The sequence below is a fragment of the Sciurus carolinensis genome, chromosome X (genome assembly GCF_902686445.1).
Source record: "Sciurus carolinensis chromosome X, mSciCar1.2, whole genome shotgun sequence".
In the NCBI taxonomy this organism is placed as follows: domain Eukaryota; kingdom Metazoa; phylum Chordata; class Mammalia; order Rodentia; family Sciuridae; genus Sciurus; species Sciurus carolinensis.
This window is the reverse complement of record NC_062232.1, coordinates 89,553,104-89,570,134: the sequence shown is the minus strand read 5'-3', so window position 1 is coordinate 89,570,134 and position 17,031 is coordinate 89,553,104. Positions and strand designations below refer to the sequence as shown.

General features: G+C 39.5%; 1 protein-coding gene across 2 annotated transcripts in view; it reads right to left on the bottom strand.

Annotated features, from left to right (window-relative positions):
- Vsig1 (V-set and immunoglobulin domain containing 1) overlaps positions 1-17,031 on the bottom strand; it is a 37,919-nt gene that overhangs the window by 10,079 nt on the left and 10,809 nt on the right. Inside the window, exons 2-6 of one of the 2 annotated variants that reach the window (XM_047536343.1) lie at positions 16,755-16,918; positions 13,556-13,663; positions 7,472-7,670; positions 1,895-2,050; positions 1,397-1,516 (exon numbers count right to left, since the gene is read on the bottom strand). In XM_047536343.1, the coding sequence (XP_047392299.1) occupies positions 1,397-1,516; positions 1,895-2,050; positions 7,472-7,670; positions 13,556-13,663; positions 16,755-16,918 (747 nt within the window). The remainder of the gene's footprint in view (positions 1-1,396; positions 1,517-1,894; positions 2,051-7,471; positions 7,671-13,555; positions 13,664-16,754; positions 16,919-17,031) is intronic. The other variant, XM_047536344.1, reaches the window with a different exon arrangement.

Sequence of the window (17,031 nt, the reverse complement as noted above, 5' to 3'; positions counted from 1 at the left end):
CCCTCAGAGACAACCTTTATGGAGTTCTCCCTCTTCTTCCACCATAGACTGGTTGTCCTTCTATGCCGACTGCTGTATTTTCATTCTTCATTCTTTAACATCCCGTTTTACAGATAAAGAAACAGGCTTCACAAGTTCCTTAAAGAATCAGCTCTGATAGTACTTGGTCAGCAAAACTGACCCTGGATCTATTAGCATAATTGTTCCCTCTTTGGTGTCCTCTCTCATAGCATTCAGCACATTTTAGTTTTGTTTGTTCCTCTAGGTGAACTGTGAACTCCATGAGTGTAGGACATATTTCTTCTTAATCTCTGTATCCCTATCACTTAGGACAATCCCTGGCACATAGCAGATATTCAATAAATGCTTGAGGAGGGAAGGAAGGAAGAAAGGAAGAAAAGAAGGAAGGAAGGAGGAAGTGAGGAAAGGGGAAGGAAAGAAGAGGGATAGGAAGGCAGGCAAATGTTGAGCATCATTGGAAAGATTAGAAGGGAAACAAGGCTCAGGTACAAATCTTATGTGTCTGCATATCTGCAGTATGATTGTGTCTGTGGGAAAGCAGACAGGGATTGGCAAAGAGGTAAAGAAAGACAATAGATAAAATCATGGGAAAATAGCTGAAAGTGATATGAGAATGAAGAGCAAGAAGCTTCAGGACAAATAATGAAGAAAACTCCCTGGGTTGGTCCAATGTGACAATTCCAGGGCTCATAAGTATTGTGCTTAGAGAGGAAGTAAGCACCTTTGAACAGGATGATTAAGGTTCAGAGGCAACCTGGCTCTGCCAGTTACTAATCTGGATGACCTTGAGCAAGTAATTTGCCTCCCTGAGCTTCAATGTCTTCTTCAATAAAATAAGGTTAACAATATATTCTGCCTCCATATATAGGATGGTTGGGAGGATTGGGTGAGATAATGCTCATGTAGCAACTGGTCAAGTATTTGGCACATAAAAGCAATAATAATAATAATAATAATAATAATATTGACAAATATTAGGTTCTATGATTGTGGGTGAGAGTTTTATTATTATTAGGGATAGATTTTACCAAATAGTTAAGAACTGGAAAATTTGTGAGCTGTGTGTTTGACATAGATAGCTATAGTGTCTCCTGAACTTACCAATAGCATCATTAAGAGAAATCCAGACTGATACTGTTAACTCTAGAGATTTTTTGCAAAGCTTAAAATATTTGCTTTTTGTAAAGGATTTAGGGAACATATTAAGTTTTATGTAAGAATTAGTTATCAGAACAATCATTTATCATATCAGTCTATAAATAAAGCACACAAATGTCCAGAGAGGCAGAAAGGACCAACTGAAGATCCTAATTAATGTACAGGTCCTGGCTACTTGACTCAAGGAGAAACTGTAAAAGATGTATGGTCAACTCACGTGAAGAGGTTAGATCAATTTCACAGGAACTATTGCCAACACTGTTGATAGCAGTACACTGGTAATAACCTTGTTCAAAATTTGTCAGATTTCCAATAACCAAAATTCCAGTGGCTGGGTCTGTCAAAACCAGGAAATAGACTTTTAAGATCTCTTTTGTGGGTAGGAATCACATCAGTGTAACTTATCATTCAATGCTTACCTACTCCCCTACATTACCCTCCCTTTCTTAAGATGTCCATGGACCAATTAGGCCACTTGGACCTGTTCCAAAGGTAGCCCATCTACCACCAGGTAGAACCAAGCCTTGAGCTGGCTTCTAGAATTTGAGTAGTCCATACTATAGTCTTATGTTGGGAGACAGATATTCTTTTTAAATCCCTCGCCCCAACCAAGTAAAAGATAATATTGAACTGTCAGGACAACAGTCAGTCACATATGCTATCAGTCAACCCCCAAAACCAGGCCTTGCCAAGGATTGCCAAAGGTGATACTTACTAAAGCTTTCTTTCACTGGCACGGCATTACTTCCCTCAAGTTTATACCAGTGGTACACAGGAGACGGTGTTCCAAAAGAAGAGAGGCAAGTCAGAGAAATACTATGGCCTGTTTCTGGTCTTCCTTGGATGCTACAAAGTGGCTTAGAAGGTTTGACTGTAAGACAATTACAAAGAGTAAAACTCCTGCAGGATGCATGGCAGCCTGAGACATTCGCTATCACTTCCTCACTTTCATTTTGCAGAATAGATGTTTATTTTACATATATATACTTTACAAATATATATATATATATATATATATATATATATATATATATATATATATAGTGGTAAGAGGTACCTAGTGGTACATAATATATATGTCTGTGTGTGTGTGTGTGTGTGTGTGTGTGTGTGTGTGTATACTTTTTTTGACTGTTTTCTGATCGTACCACCAGATGGGAGTAGAGCACTTCAGGTGCAGGAACATTCTAGTCAGGAGGTCATTAAGATTCAACTAGTGTCTCTGTCTGCTTCCTCCCCAGATTTATAACTATGAATTTCCACATTGTGTCTTAAAATATGCCTTTAATAAAACAGCCAAATGTAAGCAAACACTAAACAACTATGAACATAGCTTATACTTTAAAAGAAGTTTTAGAGGAAAACAGAACCCTTAAATAACTTGAGATAACCTGTTTTTATTCTTTCTAAAAATAATTCTATTAATAAATACTATATTTTTATTCCTTTATGGGTCATTTTTTTCATTTGTTCATCTGTGCGTGACACAAAATGGTTGGGAAATTTGAATTTGCTTGTGTCTCTTATCAGCAGGGGAATCCCATTTTGGGTGTGCATGCTACACAGCAATGCAATCTTTCTTCCTCCTTCACACCAAGTATTTAGTTATGTACCTTTTGTGTAACTAATATGGGACTAAGCACCAGGGATATAAAAGTAACATTGGCACATTTCTGAAGTGGGATAGAGGGGAGCAATGGGAGATGAAGTTAGAGTGTGCCTGGAATCCTATCTTGGAGGGCTTTATAGTCCATGTATTCTGAAAGCAGGGAGACCATGGAAAGACCTGAAGCAGGTTAGTGATGATGGTTATTTTAATATTTTAGATGGATCTCTCTGACACTGGGGGTGCCAAACCCAAGGGAGAGCAGGAGACAGTTTCAAGAGGTATTAAATAAAGGCAACAATGACCAGCTGAATATGGGGGATGAGGGAAGAATGTGAGATCTGTGGTGATTCCCAGGCTTCTGAATTGGACAACTGGCTATATGATCTTGCCATACTTGAGATAAAGAATGCAGGTAGAGGAGCAGGCTTTAGGGAAAGGAGTGACGAGGAGGAAGGAGTTATAATGAAGGTGGTTTGGGATATGACTGAGTCTTAGCTACACATGAAAATACATGCATGAAAAAACTGGAAAACTGAAACCGAATCTTCCCATTCATCTTACTTTGCACAGTTTATTCTATCATTAATCATATTGTAGACAAGGATCAGAAGTTCTTTAATTTCTAACTCACCTTCATTATTATTATTATATCTGTACCAGGGATGGAACCCAGGGCACTTAACCACTGAACCACATCCCCAGCCCTTTTTATATTTTATTTTGAGACAGGGTCTTGCTAAGTTGCCTAGGACCTTGCTAAGTTGCTGAAGCTGACTTTGAACTTGAGATTCTCCTGCCTTAGCCTCCTGAGCCATGGGGATTACAGGCATCAGTCACTGCACCCAGCTCACCTTCCTTATCTTAAGTCGACTATAAAACCCTCCAAAGGCTGATGTTCTCTTAGACAAGTTACATCTTAAAGGCTCAGCCCTCCATCTCTTAACCTGTGTCATGGTATTTAAAAGCAAAACTCTGATCCCACATAGAATACTGGCTCTACAGCTTCACTCTAGATGTGTTTGGGCAAGTTACCTAACTTAACCAAACCCCAGTTGACTCATCTGGAAAATGTGAATTAGAGAATATCTAACCTCTGACTGATCCAAGGATTCAATAAAATTATATATATAGGACATTGCACATGGAACTTCTGGTAGCATGGAGAGGACTAATTCCTGCTACTAAAGTTAATCTTCCATCAAATATTGCTCAATTCAGCCATTTCAGACACTAACCCGTTGTACAAATGAGCAAGAAGATAAATGCATACTGCTGTAAATTTGAAACACTTCACTAGTCATACCTTGGAAACATGTGTCTTTTGATTAAAAGAAGGATTTTCTACTTAGCTCTTGATTTTGTCTTCCTTATCAATGATATTCTCAGATGGAAAAAACTTGGTTTACCTATCCTGAAATAGGCCATTTGACCAGGAGTCCATTGCAACTACCACTAGAATTTCCACTTTTAAAAATATGAGTATTTTATAACAGTCCAGCATAATATAATAATTGAGCAAAAATTACATATGGGTGCTTCCTTGGGAAAAAGTCAGACACCAGGACTTGAACTAAATTATAGACAGAAAACTGTAATGATTTGTACTCGTCCCTTGAGCCTAGATTCAAACCCAGATAGGCTTTTTATTTTTTTGCTAAACACATCTTTCTTTTCTTTTTATTGACAAAACACTTAGTGAATCACTTTGAACCAAATCTATATATTTTCTAAAACTACTGAATCAAAATTGAATTGACATTTTATCCTGTTAAAGTCCTCAGTAGAACTTGAATATTTTACTGGCAAAGTCATTGATCTACCCTTTAGCTTTATTGCTTTCAACAGAATTGGTGTGGGAGGAGAAGTCTCACCTCAGAAAATAAATGAAAATGTTTCAGTATGTTCTCAAACCTTCTCTAAATTAATCATTTTATTTGTATGTGCCAAATTGCAAAAGGGAAATAATGCTTAATCCAAATGCACACAAAATAATTATTCAGATTGACCTGGGTATTTTTCAGGGATTGATTTTTCCAAGGTTGTCATAACTAATGAAAATCTTTCAAATGAATGTTCATCAAAACCACCTGGTTCTTTGCTTACTGTCATTTCCTTCACCTAAATTGTACCCTGCCACCTCAGTCCCTTTTCTGCCTGACACACTCTTGCACATCCTTCAATAGTCAGCATAAAAGTCTTTCCTTAATAAGCCTTCTCTAGTCCCCTTACACAGCTTTTTATCCTTTTTTTTGTGTGTACCAGCGATTGAACCCAGAGGCACTCAATCACTGAGCCTCATCTCCAGCATTTTTTATTTTATTGTTTTAGACAGGATCTCACTAAGTTTCTGAGGCTTGCCTCAAACTTGTGATCCTCCTCCCTTAGCCTCCTGAGCCGCTGTGATTACAGGGACGCACTGCCACGCCCTGCTCCTTACAAAGCTTTTAGATCTTTCCCTTGTGCCCTCACAGCTATCATTTCACACCTCCAAAGAGAGCTTTTGTGTTACATATTTATCTACTTCACTAGATCGACCTTTTATAGGTTAGGGAATCTATCTTTTACATCTTCCCATCTTCATTGCTTAGCACTGTAACTGACATATGTACTCAGAATTTGTTGAATGAATTCATGAATGCACAGGTAAATACATGAGATTGGTGTTCATTGCTGGGTAATGAAATGTCTCTGAAAGAAACTTTGCTACAAAGAGTCATCATTAAGGAAACGTCAATATCTTTCTCCGCAATTGATCTCCCAAAACTACCTGTACCCACCTTGCTACACCCCCAGGAGAGCAAGCAGAATAGGTCCTCATGTGCAATGAGATTTGATAACTGCAAACACTATGCATTTTTTTTTTTGTGGTGCTGGGGATTGAACCCAGGGCCTTGTGCTTGCAAGGCAAGCACTCTACCAACTGAGCTATATCCCCAGCCCAACACTATGCATTTTTAAGATAAATTAGCCATGTTGAAATTTCTGAAAGGCTAAATATCTAGAATGGCTGTGTTTTTCACCAAATGAATAAAGATAAAAAACTTTGAGACTTCCCGAACAAGGAAATCCATAGACCCTTCACTTTCTTACCTTGCCTGGGTCCTAGCTGCTTAAGGAAGTTGTGGAACACTCATGACAGGAAGCATCTGACTCAAAGACTCATGGGAAAGAATAACTCACAAAGAAAGTGACCCTCGACCTCATATGGAAATTCATTTGAATCCTCTGAAGCTTAAATTTAAGAACATTAACCTTCATGTCTAAGTTTATCTCAAGGCTATTTCCAAGTCCTGTCTTGAAGAAGCTTTGCCTCTTTAGATTGCTTCCGCTTAGAACACTCCAGAGTCAGGGAGAAACAAAATCAATTACAGAATTAATCTCTGAAATTACTTGAACATTAAAGAGCTCTTTAATCACCAGTATCTCATTTTATCTTCATAACAAATCACTAAAGAAGACAGGTCAGGAGTTACAACTCCATCTTACAATGACCAGAGAAAGGTGGATTTATTTGCATGAAGTCACTGAGTACAGAATAAGGTCAAGAACTTAAGTCTTTTGACTCCCAACTTGATGCTTTAGCAATAATACCACACCATTTAGTCCCCATGTATATGGCTAGTCTTTCAAACTAGAACATAAACTCTCCCAGGAAAGTACATGAATAGTATTTCTTTTCTGTCTCTGTACCCCAGAGGCAAGCCAAAGCAATTGTGAGCAATTCTCCTAGGTGTATACCTTGTTACCAACTGTTGCTTTTCCAAGCAACACTTGTTACTGATTTGATCTAGTGCCCCCTTTCCTATGATGTACATACACAGTTTGAGAAGAGCAAATGATTACATCGACTCCATTTGGGATTACATAGAAGTGGGAAAATGCTTAGTCAACTGGGTAGGCAGTAAGGGTTGTCAGTTTTTTCCTTCTGCCCTTTAGTACTTCCCACTCCCAGGGCCTGCAGGGTTTAGTTCTCAATGTCTTCTCAAATAGAAGTTGGAAGGATCACTAGAAATTGGCAAAATTTGGAGGTCCCCAAAGGCACTTCTCCCTCCTGGGACAAAGTAGGAAGTCAACAAACACTGAATACAGGAACTACTCCACATTCATTTTGAGAGTAGATATGACTTGCTCAACATCATATAATGAAAATGTGTGTATGCAGAAATTAATTCTTAAAAATGGCTTAATGTGTGCCCCCTTTTCCAAATACCATTAGCATTTTTGAAAGGGGAACTCTTGCCATCATGTTTTCATGGTGGAGATTGTAGTAGTCTTGGGAGAATTAATAAGTTGACATTTGTCTCCTCCAGGTAAATCTGGCTCTAATTGGATGGAAGTTCTCTCTGCAATAGTTGCTAGTGATCATTTGGGGTGGACAGTGACTTGAATCATCTGTTCTCATTGTATTCTTCAGAAATAGAGTTACCTGGAGGTTGGATCAGCTACTGCTATCATTTTTGCAGTTCTTTTTGTTTTGGCAGTTGCTTCTATGTGTTTTATGAATGATATCTCAGTGTTATTGTACAGGTTGAGTTGGTGATGTTTCTCTGTTTCCCCAATAATGAAAGGAACAGGGAGTATATTTATCCCCAAAGGTCTATTTAGCATCATAACTCAGTACCCTGGTCATTCAGTGTTCTGAGTTGCTCCAAGAAAAGAAAATGCAGAGAAAAGTATCCATACCTAACACAGTGACGTTGAGAGTGCCTTGGTTTTTGCCAACAAAATCTGGAGGGTTGTTGACATCGCAGATGTAAATTCCACTGTCTGTTGGTTGCATATGCAATATAGTGATAGACGCATTACCTGGACTGGCTGATCTTATAATTCGATCTTTGAATTGTCCAGTGGCTTTAGCTTCTCCACCTTCAGAATAGTAAATCTAGAACAGAAAATGCAGAACTGAGAATGAGAGAGTCTCCATGACTAGGATAAGTTTTCTGGAAGCTCCTTCAATTCATATTACCTTTGGTAAGAAGCAGCATCATTCTTCTCTGGGGAATAGGTCCCTGTGACCAAGGTTTTTTCAGTTCATTGGGGAACTTAATTTTCTTACAATTGTTCACAGTGATTACCTCATTTGGGCCTCAGAGCATCTCTGTGATGTCATATTGGCAATAGTTGGTATGCCTATTTTATAGAGGAGGGGAAAGCTTGGAGCTGATAGGATTTAACTCTTAACCCTGAGCTAGAAGATCAAGATGCTCATGTACTGAGTCCTCCTGAAGGAAACTTATTATACAGGACCAAATGTCTGATAGGAAACCAAAACTATTATTTTTTTTTTTACTTCTTCATAAACTTTTTATTTGAGTTTTCCTTACTCAATAATAGTATCTGATGTTTGTTAAAGTTCAGATGTTCATATTCTTTTCATACAAACACCTTCCAATAAGCAAACCTGGATTTGCTCTGTTTCTTAGAACTGTCAGATTTCGGAGCAGAAGCATCCCTGAGAAATCATCTGGACCCCGTTCCTCCTAGTGGTTTCCTGAGGATGAAACAACATGAACTAATAAAAGGCCTAGGAAGTGCTTAGTCAATCGTCAATCATCTTTCTCCTCATGTCAAATAAGGGAACTCAGACCCGGAAAGATTAAAGGTTAAATGACACATCTTAAACCTAAAGGATTCATTTATTATTTTTTTTATTATTTTATTTATTATTTTATTATTATTATTTACTATGCTTAAGGAAGATCTGGATTCTAGTCCTATCTGTGTTAAAGAATATGGATACTTAGATTATAATTGGTTCAAAGAACTGTGGGAACAGTATGATGTAGTAAAAAGAGGCCTGGTTTAAGGGTCACATGGGCTGGGTTTTGGCCTCAACTCTCCCTCTGACTGTGCACTGCCTCTATGACATAGGCAGGGGAGGTGGCCTCTTGTCATGCCTCCATGGCAACCTACTTTGTGATAAGAAACAAAGTTATTTAATCTCTCTAACCTTTAGTTTCCACATCTGAACAAGGAACCAGAGCAATGTTTTCCAAAGTGTGATATGTATTCCCAAGGCATAGTCACTTAAGTTGATTTTAGAAAGTTCCTAAAGGAAAATCTACTAATTTTAATGTGTTCAAAATATATAACTAATTCATCAAATATGTGACTTCATTGATGTTGTTGCTTATAGATAGACTAATGCAGATTTTTCTAAGATTTTAAGAAACCAAGTCAGTATAGAAAACATTAAGTGATTAATAATACTGGTGATCCACAAATACAAAAAAATTATGAAGATGATACATGAGTGACTGAAACTTGGGAATCACTAAACAAGGTAATCTCTGAGGTCCCTTCATAATTTACATATTTTGTATATGTACTTTTCAGTTTTGAATAAATGTGACATTTAGTGATTGTCATTTATTGTTCAATAAGCTGGTATTATCTTAGTCCAAAGAGACTAATCATTTTCATAAAATCAACTAGAAGGGTCTTACAAGTGCATTTAATTCACTCCCCTTACTTTACAGAAGAAACTGAAGCCCAGAAAAGTTTTTTAAAAATCACACACAAAATTAACAGCTGAAATAGAATTACAGCCCAGTTCACCTAATTCCAGCTCTTTACCTAATTGACTGATCAAAGAGAGAGAGTAATCAGAAAATGAAAAGATATTGCCCAAATTCAAACGTCTATTCCTTTAAGCAGAAAGTCAATATATATTAAAACTAACACAGGAAGATAGATTTGGAGGGAAAAATAAAAGAAACAGGTATATTTATGATTAAAAAAACTGTCTCCTCTGTTTTTTCTAACACCAACATGCTTTCTTTCCTGCCTGAAATGCATCCGTTTATAATTCATTCATTCACACCTACTGAACCACATACCTTTTTTACCAGAGTGATCTTTTTTGACTTACGAATGTAAGTCAAGGTACTCAAGTGGGACAGGAAGAGGTTCAGCATTTCAAAGGTCATTTACCTCCATTTGACTAGTCAACACTTTTTTTTGTACCAGGGATTGAACTCAGGGGTGCTTAACCACTGAGCCACATCCCCAGTCCCTTTTATACTTTATCTAGAGACAGGGTCTTTCTAAATTGCTTAGGTCCTCGCTAAGTTACTGAGACATGCTTTGAACTTGTAATCCATCTGCCTCAGCTTTCCAAACCACTGCGATTGCAGGCGTGTTTTACCCTGGTTTACTCACTTTCTGATCAACTATTTGAAGCCCTTCTGTCGCTTACCTGGAAGACAACCTGCTGTCCATCAATAAAGTCCTTTAGAACTTAAACATCTAGTCATTTCCTTTGCCCCCAAGAAGACTGGGTCGTAAGTCAGTCCTACTCTATACTCATGACTGATTACAGCACAATGAGACACATCAGTCCTGCCTGAAACCCAGAGGATCCAAGTGAAAAAGTCCTTGTTTCGACAGAGATCAGGAGCCCAACAGAGTATATTTTAGGCCAGGATTAGGACAAGAAAAGAAGCCACTGTGAAAGTCTCATAGTTGGGCATGAATTAAGGTAAAACTAGCAAATAAGCAATGAGGTCCTGGACCTGTAACTTACCCATAAAGAAAAACCTCACCACCCCTTCTACCCTATCTCTTTACACTGCAGTCTAATCACTTTTCCCTCTCAAAAATGACAATAATTGGTATTAGAGGTAGGGAATGGAGTAAGGAGGAATAATAATGGAGACCAAAAATCACTTTGGCTTCAGGGTGCTGTGTGAGAGGGAAAGTGGTTAGATAGTAGCCAGATACATAGATGCAGGGGCTTTCTGTGGGAGAAGTCCACAGAGAAGTTGCACTGTCTTTGTAAAGAAAAAAGAAAGAAATGTTTTTCTGAAACTGCTTATCTAATCACATAGGAAGGACAGCAACTTGGTTCCATTTTCACAAAAGAATAACTCTTTTTTAAAAATCAAAGCCAAACAATGGCCAAGTTCCAACCCATGATCCTTCATGGTCTGTATACTTTTCAAAGACAGATTACTGTCAATTTAGATATCAAAGCAATTGAAGTCCAGGAACATTCGACAGGCCACATCCTTGGTGGGATAGGGTGCGAGGTGGAGGTGTCCTGCTTTTCAAAAATTCATCCCAATGTTCCTTTAAGAAGTGCTTGTTAATTTTTTCACTCACTTTCTCTTTGTGCCTTTGTTCATGGCAAAGAGCACTGTGTTCTTCCAAGGTCCTCTCTGTTCCGTTGGTGATGCTAGAGACTAACGTATAGAGTCACAATAGCACGTTAGTTATAAGACCCTCTTTGAGATCACTTAGTTCATGGTTTCTAAGGTTAAGAAAACTTTACGAGGTAGGTGGATATTGTAAATATGGGAAATGGTTGGGAGGGACTGGTGGATAGTGGTGGGATCATAAGGGATGGTGGAGACCATGGTGAAGTGGAGAGCCAGGGCACATTGTGGAAACAAATGAAACACTGAGCTAAACAACCAAAATATGTCCACTGACCAAATCTAGCCCAGAGGGCTACTGTTTGCAAACTTTGATTCATCCTCTTCTATTACAGATGACACTGAGGGCCCAGTAGAGGAAGTGCATTTTCCAAGGTCACACAATCAATTTACATTCAGACCTGGAATCCATACCTTCCAATTCCCACTGAATGTATTCAGATAGCATTCAGAGTCCTTCCTGCCCAAGGCAAGGAAGATGATTCTCAGGCAAACTTCCCCTTGGGGGCCATTCAATCCCACTCCAGTCTGATCTTCCTCTTGTTAGTTGCCACTATTCACTGACCTGATGCTTCCCACACTAAGCAGCTTCACTACATGATACCCTTGACATTTTCCAGCTGCACTGCAGGCTCCTGAGTTCTTTGCAGAGCAGACTTTCCTCTCTCACTGTGTTAAGTTCCTAGTCACACAATGCTGTGCATCTGGGAGCCAGATTTGTCCTAAAAGATGTTTCCTCAACTTTGTGCCACTGCTCTCAAACTAGAGACTGGTGTATAAACAAGAAGGGTTGAAAGAATTTCATCTGCTTTCTATTTGAGTCAGAGTTGGAATTACTAAATACCTTTAGCTTCCAGAACTTCTGTTGCAGTTTCCTTTGGGAAATGTGGAAGGCATGAAGTCAGCAAATCACCCACTATTCCCCTTGCAGCTTCTTGCTTTCTGGTACTGCCCACAAAGGGGTTAAGCAAGAGGGGAGGATAAGGTGGCAAAGGTCTCAAGTCCAGAATTTTCACTGGTCTGTACTATGGGAGGTGGGATTGCATATGGAGGGAATAAAATACCAAAAGAAAGTTTTTCATGCCTCAAACCATTCTCTTACCAGTCTACCATCTGCTACTTTGGGGTGAAGTCATGGAAGATTGCAGCTTAAGTGCATTTGTCTGAAAGACAACAATATAAACTATTGCAACTTCCTAACATTTTAGTGTTAGATTCATTTATCAGATAAAGCAAATATAGAGACCTGAGGGAATGGGACATAAAATAGATAACTGTTTTGGTGGGGGGGGGGAGATTTGTAGTATTTATCAATAAGGGTGACACTGACATTTTGGACAGACAATTTGTTGTGTGGGTCTGTCCTATGTTTTGCAGAATATTTAGCACCTCTAGCCAGCACCCACTAAATTCCCGTAGGGATTCCAAGTCCTAAAAATCAAATCAGCACCTTCTCCATTCTTAAATACTCTGAGGTAATGGAACACCCCCCCCACACACACATACACCAACATTTGAAAAACATTTTAACATAACACTATCTGTAGTGATCAGACCAGGGTGGAAAATCTGAGAAGCTGGAGAGCATGAGGGCACTATGTCCTTGGAAAGAAGTCGTCCAATTTATGCATGTGTTGGGAATATGAGGATATCAAAGGGTTTCTTCCTTTATAAATATTCTAGAAGAGTATTGTCTAAGAGACTCACACTAAGCAGAGTCAATGTGTATTCTGTTCATGGGCAGGTGAAGTCTGTAATTTTACCCGTAACAGGCAAGAAGAGGACATCATTGACACAAGAGGGGCATCAGACCACCCAGAGTTTCCATGCTACCTTGCCTGTACCAGGTCTAGAGTTTTCAGCTGAGATTTGTTTCTAAAGAACTGACTATCTGAAACTGTCCAAATTTATAAAAGGCCTTCTCTAAAAGGACCACCTTGCTAATAAATAATCTTGTCTCTGGGTCAGAAAACTTGTGAGATATTTATATAGTTGCCACTTAGCAAAAGAACCCCTTAGTTGGGACAGTTACAAAGAGATAACATCTGCCCCTGGGTACTGAGAAACACCAGGCCTTAGAGTCAATTTTACTTTTTTTTTTGGTTGCATTGGGGGAGGTATTGGGGATTGAACTCAGGGGCACTGAACCACTGAGCCACATCCCCAGCCCTATTTTATATTTTATTTAGAGATAGGGTCTCACTGAGTTGCTTAGCACCTCACTGTTGCTGAGACTGGCTTTGAACTCTCGATCCTCCTGCTTCAGCCTCCCAAGCTGCTGGGACTACAGGTGTGCACCACGGTGCCCAGCTCAAATCGACTTTAACACAATAATTTGGGGGAGAAGAAGAAGATGGGCATGTGGCAAGAGCTGGCCACTGCCCAGATTGGGGCACCAATAGGGCCCTGAAACTTTTGGAGGAGGCCAAAAACTGTTCCAGATGTGGATATGAGAGTGAAATGAAGACTTTCCCAGTTTTGCTAAGGGCTTGTGCTGCTCTGGATATTCACCAAACTCAGACCCTTTGATCCCACTCCTAAAGCTGGTGTCAGTGCCCTAGAGATTCCAAACAGTGAAGAGGTCTAGTAGTACACCAATAGGTGTTCTTACCTGAGAGGTCCAGCTACATCTTCCCCGAGCGTCTCTTGCATGCGCCATTTTTAGACACTGACTGACTGCCTTTTCCTCCATACCTCGTGTATTGAGGCACGAGCCATGCTGTGTTTGAGCAGAAATGGGTGGATCTGAGAGCTGAATGCTACACGGTATACTACCATATCAACCCGGGAGTTGAATTGAATTACTCAGTGGTCAGTCTGGTAACAACTTACTCCCATATCATAGAATTGTCTAACACAAAACTGTCTTTTTAACATCCCAAAAATGTTCCACCAGCAATCCGTAGATTTACATGTAACATGCTCTACAGAATTTTCAATGCAGAGAAGTGCTCAAAGAGGAAAGGGACTTGAACTGAATACTATTTCTACCCAGGAAGTCTACAATCCCTTGACTGAGCAGAATCTCTGGTAGAGACAAAAAGCAGCAGAAAAGGCATCTAGGTTCTCCTTTTAGCCACAGAGATCCTGAAGGCAGTGCAATTGTGAGTCAGTCTTGGGCCAGGATGTCCCTGAAAAGTTCTGTCCCAACAGTTAAGTTATACTAAATGTATCTTGTTAGGCTGGGTTCCCTGTGTACATTCCCCAGTTCTTCTAATATACCAGAGCATGAGTGGTATAAGGATTTTGCAAAATCGCCAACTTGTGAGTAGCAATGGCACTAACAATAGCTCACATTCACTGAATGCTACAGTATGGAAGGCTTCTTAGTGCTTCACAAGCATCATCTCATTTAATCTTATTAAAACTATGAGGTACGTAAGTAGCTCCATTTTACAGATGGAAAAACTAAAACTCTGAAAAGTTAAGTGACTTCTGTAAGGTCATCCAACCAGTAAGTAAGTAGTATAGCAAGGAGTACAACTGACATCCATCAGGAGATTTCCAATGGGACTCTAAAACTACTTATCTGGGAAAGCACAGAGAAACACATGCCTGCAGCATATGGGAAGAGAAGGAAGGGGTTTCTATTCTGCAAAACAGAGATCTAAAATACTTATAATGAGGATCTGGTCAGGGTAAGTTGAAGCAAGACAGGAAAACAGGAGGAGGAGGAGAAAGTTTGTCCCTTGGGTGTTGGTTTCCTCTGTCCTCCAGCCAAGAGATGACCCTACTCTATCTTGTCCTTCATATGGTTAGGACCCAAGCATAGCACATATCTCAAGCAGTTTTCAGATGAGGGAGCATGTTCCCGCCTGACAGCAGCTCGGTGGTAAGGACCTCATTTCACTTGGACATCTCCAAAGAATAAATATCTTAAATTATTTGCTGCATTTGTACCTGACATCTGAAGAATGAGGCAAATGGCAAGTAAATGAGCCACTCCTCAAATACCTATTTGTTAATGGATTTTCTTTTGAAAGTTCTAAGAGATTCCCTGAGCTCAGTCCACACTCAGTTTAAATATGTCTTCCCCTGCATTCCTAGACCTAAAAAATAATACTCACTGCTGGTAACAATATCCTTTGGCCCTACAACTCCCTCCCTCACTAGCAACACAGTTCAAGCAAGAAGTGACCCTGTGAATTCCATTGTCATACAGAAGAATTTGTGCTTTTGAACTCAGACTGGCTTTGCCTGGCCTCCAGGCAGGTGAGGCCATCTTGATTTGAGCATCAAGCATAAAACACTTCAAAATATATTAGCAAAGTCTCTAAAATTCAGTCCCTACTGAAAAAACGAGAAGAACTTCAAGTCTACAGATAAAGAATTTGTTGAAAAGACTGGTCAGAAAAAAGAACTAAAGATTATGTGATTTTTGCCATCCACATTCTAAGTGAGAGCAACTTGCAATGGAAACTGATAATTTCTTAGTTGGCTCCAACATGCAAGGTCTTGGGTCAGGACATTTTTGGGTGATGGAAACTGGTAGAAAAACTATTTTTCTTTTGGTGGTGGTGGTATGACTGCTGCTGATAATCATAATGGTGTTTACAAGGGCTAAAACTTACAGGGCTTTAAATTTTTCCCAAATGTTTTCACATGCATTATGTCAATTGATTCTCCATGAGTATTGCTGTTCTATCATGTTTTAAAGAGAGGCACATGATTCAAATATTTGTCCAAGGTAACCAGGACCCAGCAAAATTATTTGACTAGAGTGCCATTGATGGAGTCTCCCCCTGAATGGTGTTTCCTGCTGACAGATGTTTAAGATCTCTAGTAAAAGCAAGGATTCAGCACTGACCATCACTGGCTGAAGCAACTCTGGCCAAGTGTGCCTCCTTCAATGTCCTCCTTCCCCTCTACCTCTGCCCCGGACCTTTCTTAGCCCTCTCAATTTGTTCTCCCTCTATCTTTCTACTAACTGAATGCTTCCTTTCCTTCAAGGCTCTACACAACTGAATAAACCAAACCACACTGATAGGTCTCTTCTCTAAACTCCACTTTGATTCATGCATCTTTTTGAAAACCTGGTGAAAGCTAAAAACTTTTTTCTTCAAGGGGTGTATATGGATATTCATTGCATATTTGCTCACCTACACGTGTGGATGCATGGACAAACATACCTGTGAACATAAAATTTTAATCCTTTGGCTAATTTAAAGAAGGATTTTCCCTCAAGGCCAGATGAAAAAAATCTGGGAATAGGCCACATGCCTGTGGAATAATTCCCCTTCACTGATGTTTATCTACCATCCTCTGGCAAACTTTCCCCCCAGATCTTATAGCTACCCACCCACTCTCTGGTCTCATGCTACCCTTGATTACCCAGGGTTGTCCTCTAAAGTGGCCCCTCTCTACCCATCTGGGGAGTCTCCTCCTTCTGTCAGTACACAGTCTGGTGCAGTGAGTCAGTTCCCTTAACAGACAGATCCCAGATGCAGAGACCGGCAGATTAATTAGGACTTGCAATTGAACTGAAGTCTTCAGGAGATAGTACGGAGATATTTGGAGGGAAAGCTCTTTCAGAACTACTGTTCATTTCACCCATAAGAAGACATTTCTGTCTAATATAGAATACATGATACACAAAGTATTGACCTATACAGAATTGAGATAACAGATATAAAATAGTATGAAGAGAACACAAAGGCAAATTCACTTCCATGGTGGTCTTCCCTAAACATCTATCTTCAAACTTTGTATGTCAGGTTCTGTCACTGTTGTCACTGGCATACCATTCTTTCTCATAATTACCTCAACAGTTTTCAGTCAGACTAGCAAGAGAGAAGAGTTTAGGAACTTACAGTAACTGGCTCCATTTCCTCCTTATGAAAGAAAGACCACTGGATAGACAGCTTGTCCGTGGAGGCCACAGTGGTGGTGTAGAAGCAGAGGAGAGTGACATCAGATCCAACAGTCACATTTACAAAACTGTCTGGAATGGTCACTTGCACCAAGCTAACCTGACCTGAAAAGATAATCATCAGAAAAACAATGGTACACACTTACATTCGGATGACACTTTTTTGGGACGCAAAACACTTTCAAAAATATCTTATTTAGAGAATCCAAAGTAAGGAG